We start from the raw sequence: 10,565 nt of genomic DNA on the forward strand, positions 1-10,565 counted from the left end.
GAGGAGAGAGAGTGGGAGACAAAGGGGGAGAGGGGGGAGAGTGAGGGGGAGAGAGTGGGCGGGAGAGAGGGAGAATGAGAGAGAGGGGAGAGGGAAGGTGGGAGCACGATTGCCCACGTCCAACATGGTTCGAATCCGGGAGTGGGTCCCTCCCATGGTGGGATCGGGAGACCAGGATTTGGAGGGTGGGTCTTGATCCATAGGGAGGGAGAGAAGGGGAGAGCAGTAGAGGGGGAGTGGGAGAGATGAATGGGCCTCACTCACCTGTAGGAGAGAAACCTCGTTCTCTTCCGTCACCTGCGCAACCTTGGTGCGGAGTAGTCCCAGTTCCCTGAGGGCCTCTTGGTCCCTCCGCACGGCCGAGGCTCGCTGTGCCTCGAGGTCCTGCGTACTACGGGAGAGGTCAGCCTCCAACATCTTCAACTGGGGTGGGGGAGAGAGAGGAGAGAGCTCGTTCAATCTGTCCCACCTACTCCGAGATCCGTCCGTGTCTGACGCTCTCTGCTGTGTCCGATTATCGTACCCCAAGATCTCTGTCACTCCCCATTGTGTCCGACCCTCGTCCCATGAGATACGTTAATCTCTGACACTCCCCACCGACTCTAACCATTGTACCCTGAGATTTGTCAGTCTCTGCCACTCCCTGCCGTCTCTGACCCTCGTACTCCAAGATCTATCCGTCTCTGCCATTTCCCATTTTGTCCGACCCTCGTTATCTGAGATTGGTCCATTTCAGACACTCCCCACCATGTCGAACCCTCATAACCTGAGATCCATCCATCTCTGATGCTTGCTGCTGTATTGGACCCTTGTACCCCGAGATCTGTCCATCTGCTTTTCCACAGCGTCTCCGACCCTCATACACCAAGATCCATCCATCTCTGATGCTCCCCTGTTTACGACCTTTGTCCCCTGATCCGCCCATCTCTGCCACCCCACCACGCCATGTCCCACTTCCTTGCTTGACACTCCGCATTGTGTCTGACCATCGTACCCCAAGATCTGTCCATCTCTGCCACTCTCCATTGTGTCCGATTTTCAAAACCCCGAGATCCATTCATCTCTGACACTCCATATTGTGTCCGACCCTTATACCCCGAAATCCGTTCATCTTTGACACTCCCTGCTGTCCCAGAGCGATCTCTGATGCTCCCTGCCAACTCTGACCCTTGTACCCCGAGATCCATCCATCTCTGACACTTCATCGCCGTGTCCGACCCTCGTACCCCAGGATCTGTCCATCTCTGACACTCCCCCGCTGTGTCCGACCCTCGTCCCCCAAGATACATCCGTCTCTGATGCTCCCCTGCTGTTTATGACCCTTGTCCCCCAAGATACGTCCGTCTCTGCCACCCCCCCCCACACCGTGTCCCACTTCCTTGCTTTGCACCCCCTACCTTCCTGCGGAGTTCCTGCATCTCCCGGCGTCCCTCGAGCCTCTCCCTCTCCACCTCCCGCAGGCTCCTCCTCAGACCCTCTGCCTCGTCCTTCAGTGATGCATTCGTCTCCTGCACGAGGAGGGATCGAGCCTGGGTCTCCTCGAGTTGGAGTTGGAGGCTGCAGGGGAGTGGGGGGGAGGGAGGACGAGACAGAGCGGGGAGAGAGGAGGAGAAAGAGAGAGGGGGAAGAGCGAGGGGAGGGGGACAGAGAGAGGGGGTAGATAGAGGAGGGAGAGAGAGAGAGTCAGGGGGAGAGACAGAGAGGGGAGAGCAGGGGTAAAGAGGGGGAGAGAGAGGGGGAGAGAGAGGGGGAGAGAGGGGGGAGAGAGAGAGGGAGAGAGAGGGAGAGAGAGCGGAAATAAGTGTCCAATGTCAGAGGGCAGTTTCAGGGGTCATCAGGACAAGAGGGTGGTCTACTCAGGAGGTTGATAGTCAAGGGCCAGAGTGTCCAAGGGATCGGAGGTCAAAGTTCGGAGAGGGGGAAGGCTAGGGGTGGGTCGGGTGTCCAGGGACAAAAGGGTTAGGGGGTCGTGGGGCCTGAGGTCAAGGTCCAGAGAGAGGGGTTCTGATGGGTCAGGGGACAGAGATCGGGGGGGTAGGGGGGTGTCACAGGGGGTCACGAAGCCTACCTGACCTTCTCGGCCTCCAGCCCCCGCCGGGCCTCCCACCAGGCTTCCTCGGCCGCCCGACGCCCCTCGCCCTCTGCCTCATCCCGCTGGCCGCGAGCCTCCCCCAGGGCCCGACGCAGGGCTTGGGCCTCGTCCGCCGCAGCCCGCATCTCCCGCCAGGCTTCCCGCCGGCCCTCTTCTGCCGCTGCCACACGGGCCTCCAGCTCTTCTGCCTGCGGGGATAGGGAGGTCAGGAGGAAGGGTCAAAGGTTCATCCAGCCTAGTTCGACAGACTTCACTTGGGGCTTTGGGTAAATAGGCCCTGTCTTGCTTGGAGAGAAAGAACAGGCCTGAAAGAGCCGTGTGGCCTAGTTCGATAGGTTTCTCTTGGGGCCTAAGATAGGCCCAGTCCAGGTCAAGAGGGTCATGTCAAGGGTTAAAGAGTGGTGCAGCCTAACTCGACAGGATTCACTAGGGGCCTCGGATAAATAGGCCCCGTCTCGCTCGGGGAGAAGGTCAGGGCTCAAACAGTCTTGTGGCCAAGCTTGATAGGCTTCAACTGAGGTCTGAGGCAGGGCCAGTCCATGTCAAGTGGGTCATGTGGCCTAGCCCCACAGGTTTCACTTGGGATGCAGGTCAGGTCGACTCCATCCTGCTTGAGGGCATGGGGTCAGGGCCAGGGGTAAAGGTCGCGCGGCCTAGATCAATAGACTACCCTAACGGCCCCGTCTCGCTCAGAGGGGGTCAGTGCAAGTGTCAAAGGACCATGCGGCCCCTCTTTTGGGGCCTAAGATAGGCCCGGTCCAGGTCAAATCACGCAAGGTGGAAGGTCATGGGTCAAAGACTTGACAGGCCTGACTGCGCTTCAGGTGAGTAGGCCCCCATTTTGCTCGGAGCCTCAGGTCAAGGATCAGAAGGTTGTGGCGGCCTAGGTCGACAGGTCGGGCCGGGGTCAGGCAGGTCTGGTCCAATGCAAGGGTCAGAGCAGGGGAGAAAGGGCAGGGCGGCCTACTCAGGTAGGCTTGGTCCGATGGCCAGGCCTCGGGCCAAGCCGTGGGCCTATCCCTAGACCTGCTGGGGCGGGAGAGGAAGGTCTCTCACCCATGTTATCTCCTTCCCCCGCTCAACCTCCAACCGGTTCCTCTCCTCCCTCAGCTCCCCCTCGGCCCTCGACCGAGCATCCTCCAACTGGGCGAGATCGGCCCGGGTCTGGTCCAGGGTCGTAGAGAGGCTGGTAATGGTTTCCTGGGGAGGGAGAGAGGGAGGGAGAGGAGGGAAAGAGAGAGAGGAGAGATGGGGAGAGGGGCAGAGAGAAGTGGGGGAGAGGGAGGGGGGGAGAGGGAGGGGGGGAGAGGGAGGAGGGGGAGAGTATCTCAATCATTCCCTCCTTCAGTCTTTCCCCCTCCCCTTAATCCTTTCCCTCCTTCCCTCCCTCTGCCTCTTCCACACTCCCTCTCCCCTTCTCACCCTCTCCTCCTTCCCCTGCCCATCCCCCTCTCTCAGACCTGCCAGACACCCTCCACCCCCTTTCTCCTCCTCTCCCTCCCCTTGCTCCCTCAATCCCTCCTTGCCTTTCTTCCAATCTCCCTCTTTCCTCCTCTCACCATCCCTCCCTTTCCCCTTCCCCTCACTCCACACCCCTCTCCCTCACTCTACACCCCTACCACTTCACTCTACTTCCCTCTCCCCTCACTCAACACCCCTTCCCCGTCACTCTACACCCCTTCCCCCTCACTACACCCCTCCCCGTTATTCTACTCCCCTCCCCTCACTCTACACCCCATCCCCTTCACTCTACACCCCTCCTCCCCTCACTCTACACCACCTCACTCTTCACCTCTTTCCTCCTCTCACCATCCCTCCTTCTCTCACTCCCTCGCATCATCAATCCTTCCTTCCCTCTTTCACACTCCCTCTCCCCTCCCATCCTCATTCTCTCAGTCCCCTCCTCTTTCTCTCTCTCCCTTCCACAAACCCTCCCTCCTCTGCTCCCTTCCCCCTCTCTCTCCCTTTCACATTCCTTCCCTCCCCCTCCCCTCTTCCACCCCTCCCCCCAACCACCCCCCGCACCCTGGCCGGGGACTCACCTGCAAGTCGTTTCCTCTCCTGCTCAACCCTCCGGATGGCCTCTTCTAGAGCGGCCACCTCTCTCCGGCTGACAGAGAGCTCCTCGAGGGTCCGCGCATTCACTCGGCCCAACTCCGACAGGGCCTGTCCGGGGAAATTGGGGGGGGGGGGGGTGGGTGGAAGAAGGGGGGTGTAAAGGGGGAGAAATCCAAGGTTAGTGCGAAAGGAGCCTTTCCCTTCACTCTACACCCCTTCCCCCTCATTCTACACCACTTCCACTTCACTCTGTCTCCTTCCCCTCACTCTACACCCTCTCCTCACTCTATACCCCTTCCCCCTCACTCAACACTCCTTCTCCTCACTCTACACCCCTCCCTCCTCACTCTACACCCCTTCCACTTCACTCTATTTCACTCTCCCCTCACTCTATACCCCTTCCCCCTCACTCTACACCACTTCCCTTCACTCGATATCCCCTCACTCTATACCCCTTCCACTTCACTCTACACCCCTTCCCCTCACTCTACATCCCTTCCTCCTCACTCTATACCCCTTCCCCCTCACTCAACACTCCTTCTCCTCACTCTACACCCCTTCCTCCTCACTCTACACCCCTCCCTCCTCACTCTACACCCCTTCCACTTCACTCTATTTCGCTCTCCCCTCACTCTATACCCCTTCCCCCTCACTCAACACCCCTTCCCCTCACTCTACACCCCTTCCCTGTCACCTTACTCCCCTCCCCCTCACTCTACACCCCTTCCACTTCACTCTATTTCGCTCTCCCCTCACTCTATACCCCTTCACTCTGCACCCCTTCCCATTCACTCTACACCCCTCTCACCTCACTCTACACCCCTCACGACACCCCTCCCTCTCACTCCACACCTCTTCTCCCTCACTCTACACCCCTTCCCCTCACTCTACGTCTCCTCTCCCTCATTCTACACCCCCCCCCACACCTCGTCCCTCCCCACCTCACCTGCTGCCGCTCTGTCGCGCTCTGAGCGAGGATCTCCTCTCTCTCCGCCCTCAGGCCCGACACAGCCTCCAGCAGGCGTTCCCGCTCCCTGTGTGACTCCGCTGTTGCCTCCTCTGCTGCCCGCCGAACCTCCTCAGTGGCTGCAAGCCTCTGCTCCTCGAGGGAGAGGTGTAGGGCTCGCTGGTGGAAGAGGAGGTGGGTGGTGGTGAGGGAGGGGTGGGGTGCGCAAGAGGCAGCAGAGAGCATCCCGAACAGTTGGACTTGGGGACAGGCAGAGAGGATCGGGGACATGTAGAGAGCATTGGGGACAGATGGAGAGAGTCTGGGACAGTATGAGGGAGTCGGTGACAGAGTCGGGGACAGGCAGAGAGGGTCGGAGGCAGAGGGGATCAGGGACAGAGAGAGAGGGTCGGGGACATGTAGAGAGCGTTGGGGACAGACGGAGATAGTCTGGGACAGTCTGAGGGAGTCAGGGACAGGCAAAGGGGGTCGGGGGACAGGCGCAGAGTTGTGGACGCAGAGAGGGTCGGGGGCAGGCAGAGGGGATCGGGGACAGGCAAAGAGTTGTGGACAGGCGGAGATGGTCGGGTACGGGCGGAAGTGTTCTGGTACAGGCGGAGAGCATCGTGAACAGGCAGAGTATGTCGGGGACAGGTGGAGAGGGTCGGGACAGGCAGAGAGGATAGGGGCAAGTGGAGAGAGTCTGAAGTGTCGGAGAGAGTCGGAGACTGTCAGAGAGAGTCAGAAACAGTTGGAGAGAGTCGAAGACAGGCGGAGAGAGTCGGGGACAGTTAGAGAGAGTCAGGGACAGTCAGAGTGAGTCAGGGCCAAGTGGAAAGAGTCAGGGACAAGCAGAGAGTGTCGGGGGACAGTCGGAGAGATTTGGGGGACAGGTGGAGAGAGTTGGGGACAGGTGGAGAGAGTTGGGGACAGGTGGAGAGAGTTGGGGACAGGTGGAGAGAGTTGGGGACAGGTGGAGAGTGTTGGGGACAGGCAGAGAGAGTCAGGGACAGTTAGAGTCAGGGACAGTCAGAGAGAGTTGGGTCCAATCAGAAAAAGTCAGACTTGGTCAGAGAGAATTGGGGACAAGCGGAGAGAGTCAGGGCAGGCGGGGAGAGTCGGGGACGGGCGGTGAGGGTCAGGGACAGGCAAAGATAGTCAGGTTTGGTCAGAGAGAGTCGGGGACAGGCAGAGAAAGTTCAGGACAGGTAGGGAGCAGTTGGGATAGTTGGAGAGAGTTGGAGACAGTCAGAGACTCAGGGACAATCGGACAGACGGATACAGTCAGAGGGACTCATATACAGTCAGAGACGCTCAGATACAATCATAGAGGCTCGGCTACAGTGGGAGAGGGTTATCATCGGTGAAACTTTGATACAGTTCCAGAGACTCAGCTACAGTCGGAGAGACAACTAGTCAGTGAGGTTCGGATACAGTCGGAGGGACACTGATACAGTCGAAGAGGCTTTGCTACAGTCGGAGAGATGGCTACTGTCAGGGAGACTTGGCTACAGTCAGAGAGACCTCTACAGTTGGAGGGACTCGGCAACAGTCGCAGCGGCTCGGCTGCAGTCAGAGAACGTCAGAGAGATTCAATTACAGTCGAGGGGGCAACGAAGGCATCCGGAGAGAAACAGATCAAGTGAGAGAGCGTTAGAGCGACTCGGCTACAGTGGGAGAAACTCAGATACAGTCAGAGAAGTTCGAATACAGTCAGAGAGCATCAGAGAGATTCGATTACAGCTGAGGGGTGTCGAAGACAGCCGGAGAGACCCAGATCAAATGAGAGAGTGTCAGACAGACTCAGACACATTCGGAAAGACGCGAACACAATCAGAGAGACTCGGACACAGTCGGAGAGACTTGGACACAGTCGGAGAGACTTGGACACAGTCGGAGAGACATGGCGACAGCCATAAACACTTGGGAACGTGGCTTGGTGGAGAGAAGGATGCCCCCCGCCCTGCAGCCCTCCCAAAAGCCCCCTGCCCACCTGCTCCTCCTCCATCTGCTCCACCTGATCCCGGTGAGCCCTCCGCTCAGCATCGAGCGTCCCCGCCGCCTCGTCCCGGCACCTCGACAGGTCTCGACGTAGCCGCTCCCTCTCCTCCTCCCACGCTCCACCTGCCTCTCCTGCTCGGAGCGCAAGTGGTGGAGCTCATCTGGACAGGTGGGGGAGAGGGAGAGAGAGGGGGGGATCAAACCGAGTACATTGTGGTTCCCCCGGTCTAAGTATACCACACACAGTTCCACCTGACACTGTATCCCACACGCAACTCCCCCATCTCCGTATCCCATTCACACGGTGCCCCCAGTCTGCATATCCCACACACGGTTCCCCAGTCTCCATACCCCACTCAGGATTCCCTCAGTCTCCGTATCTGCACGCAATTTCCCGGTCTCTGTAACCCACACGCAGCTCCCCCATTCTCCGTATCCCGCACACGGTTTCCCCCATTCTCCATATCCCACGTGCAGTTCCCCCGGTCTCCATATCCAACATGCGGTTCCACAGTTTCTGTATCCAACACACAGCTCCCCCGGTCTCCATATCCCGCACACGGTTCCCCCAGTCTCCGTATCCCACACACTCGGTGCGGTCCCCCAGTCTCTGTATCCCTCACACGGTTCCCTCGGTCTCCGTAACCCTCACACATGATTCCCTCAGTCTCCATATCCCACACGCAGATCCCCCATCTCCGTATCCCACACGCGGTTCCCTCAGTCTCCATATCCCGCACACGGTTTCCCCGGTCTCCGTATCCATGCAGTTCCCCCAATCTCCATATCCTGCATATGGTTTCCCCCGGTCTCCGTATCCCACACACGGTTCCCTGGTCTCCGTATCCTACACACATGATGCCCCCAGTCTCCATATACCATAACACGGTTCCCTGGTCTCTGTATCACACACACACACACACTCACACACACACGGTGCGGTTCCCCTGGTCTCCATATCTCCCACACACGGTTCCCCCCGGTCTCCGTATCCCACACGTGGTTCCCTCGGTCTCCATATCCCACTCACGATTCCCTCAGTCTGCGTATCCCTCACGTGGTTCACTCGGTCTCCATATCCCACACACGGTTCCCCATTCTCCATATCCCACACGCGGTTGCCTCAGTCTCCATATCCCGCACGCGGTTTCCCCAGTCTCCGTATCCATGCAGTTCCCCCATTCTCCATATCCCACATGCAGTTCCCCCGGTCTCCATATCCAACATGCGGTTCCACAGTTTCTGTATCCAACACACAGCTCCCCCGGTCTCCATATCCCACACACGGTTCCCCCAGTCTCCGTATCCCACACACTCGGTGCAGTCCCCCAGTCTCTGTATCCCTCACACGGTTCCCCCGGTCTCCATAACCCTCACACATGATTCCCTCAGTCTCCATATCCCACACGCAGTTCCCCCATCTCCGTATCCCACACGCGGTTCCCTCAGTCTCCATATCCCGCACGCAGTTTCCCCGGTCTCCGTATCCATGCAGTTCCCCCATTCTCCATATCCTGCTCCTACACGCAGTTCCCCCATCTCCATATCCCACACGCGGTTCCCTCAGTCTCCATATCCCACACAGTTCCTCCAGTCTTCATATCCTACACACAGTTCCCCTGATCTCCATATCCCACTCACGATTCCCTCAGTCTGCGTATCCCTCACGTGGTTTCCCCGGTCTGCGTATCCGCACACGGTTCCCCCAGTCTCTGTATCCCACACACACGATTCCCCGGTCTCCGTATCCCACACACTCGGTGCGGTTCCCCCAGTCTCCATATCCCTCACACAGTTCCCCCCGGTCTCCGTATCCCTCACACACAGTTCCCCCAGTCTTCATATCCTACACACATGGTGCCCCCAATCTCCATATACCACACATGGTTCCCCCCAGTCTCTGCATCCCACATGCAATTCCCCCATTCTCCATATCCCGAACGCGGTTTCCCCCAGTCTACATATCCCACACATGATTCCCCCGGTCTCTGTATCCCCCACGCGGTTCCCTCGGTCTCCATAACCCACACACGGTTCCCTCGGTCTCCAGACACTGAGGGTTTAGACGTACCTTGGAGATTATTCTTGGCTTGTGTAAAAGAATCAATCTCGGCCTGTGATTGTTGCAGAAGGCTTTCAAATGGGAAACTTTATTGGTCTCACTGAACAGGGACATTTCTAAATTATCCCGGGAGAGTCTGTGGATTGGAGACAGTTAGAAGGGGTGAGAGAGGCGGTGAGGGGGGGGAGAGAGAGAGGGGAAAAAGGGGGGAGAGAAGGGGAAAGGAGGAGGGGGGAGAGAGGGGTGGAGAGAGGGAAGAGAAAGGGGGGAGGAAGGGGAGGGGGACAGAGGGGGAGAGTGAGGAAGAGGGGGAGAGTGAGGAAGAGGGGGAGAGTGAGGAAGAGGGGGAGAGTGAGGGAAATGGGGTAAGAGGGGGAGATGGTGAGAGGGGGACAGAGGGAGAGGGGAAGAAAAGGGGAGAGAGAGGGGCAGAAAGGGGGAGAGAGGTGGGAGGTTGGGGAGAGATGGGGAGAGAGAGAGAGATGGGGAGAGAGAGGGAGAGAGAGAGAGGGAGAGAGAGCAGGGGAGAGAGAGAGCAGGGGAGAGAGAGAGCAGGGGAGAGAGAGAGAGCAGGGGAGAGAGAGAGAGCAGGGGAGAGAGAGAGAGCAGGGGAGAGAGAGAGCAGGGGAGAGAGAGAGCAGGGGAGAGAGAGAGCAGGGGAGAGAGAGAGCAGGGGAGAGAGAGAGCAGGGGAGAGAGAGAGCAGTGGAGAGAGAGAGAGCAGGGGAGAGAGAGAGAGAGCAGGGGAGAGAGAGAGCAGGGGAGAGAGAGAGCAGGGGAGAGAGAGGGGGAGAGAGAGAGGGGGAGAGAGAGGGGGAGAGAGAGAGGGGGAGGGGGAGAGGGGGAGGGGGAGAGAGAGGGGGAGGGGGAGAGTGAAGGAGATGGGGTAAGAGGGGGAGATAGAGGGTGAGAGGGGGACAGAGGGAGAGGGGAAGAGAAGGGGAGGGAGAGGGGAAGAGAAGGGGAGAGAGAGGGGCAGAAAGGGGGAGAGAGGTGGGAGGTTGGGGAGAGATGGGGAGAGAGAGGGAGATGGGGAGAGAGAGGGAGAGAGAGAGAGGGAGAGAGAGAGAGGGAGGGGGAGAGAGAGGGGGAGGGGGAGAGAGGGGGGGAGGGGAGAGAGAGAGGGGGAGGGGGAGAGAGGGGGAGAGGGAGAGAGAGGGGGAGAGAGAGGGGGAGGGGGGGAGAGAGAGGGGGAGGGGGGGAGAGAGAGGGAGGGGGAGAGAGAGGGGGAGGGGGAGAGAGAGGGGGAGGGGGAGAGAGGGGGAGGGGAGAGAGAGGGGGAGGGGAGAGAGAGGGGGAGGGGAGAGAGAGGGGAGGGGGAGAGAGAAAGAGGGAGAAAGAAAAGGGGACAGAAGGGGGAGAGAGAGATGGGGGGGAGACCTGACCTCAGATCCTGTATCTCTGAAC

At 59.1% G+C, this 10,565-nt stretch overlaps 1 protein-coding gene across 1 annotated transcript in view; it reads right to left on the minus strand.

Annotated features, from left to right (window-relative positions):
- The window catches only part of LOC138752955 (rootletin-like), a 222,958-nt gene extending 218,984 nt beyond the window's left edge, over positions 1-3,974 (minus strand). The window contains exons 1-5 of the mRNA XM_069915555.1: positions 3,868-3,974; positions 3,149-3,419; positions 2,069-2,280; positions 1,398-1,557; positions 265-423 (exon numbers count right to left, since the gene is read on the minus strand). Coding sequence (XP_069771656.1) covers positions 265-423; positions 1,398-1,557; positions 2,069-2,280; positions 3,149-3,419; positions 3,868-3,974 — 909 coding nt within the window. The remainder of the gene's footprint in view (positions 1-264; positions 424-1,397; positions 1,558-2,068; positions 2,281-3,148; positions 3,420-3,867) is intronic.
- Positions 3,975-10,565: the final 6,591 nt, after the last annotated feature.

This window comes from Narcine bancroftii, chromosome 2, assembly GCF_036971445.1.
Source record: "Narcine bancroftii isolate sNarBan1 chromosome 2, sNarBan1.hap1, whole genome shotgun sequence".
NCBI classification, from domain to species: Eukaryota; Metazoa; Chordata; class Chondrichthyes; order Torpediniformes; family Narcinidae; genus Narcine; species Narcine bancroftii.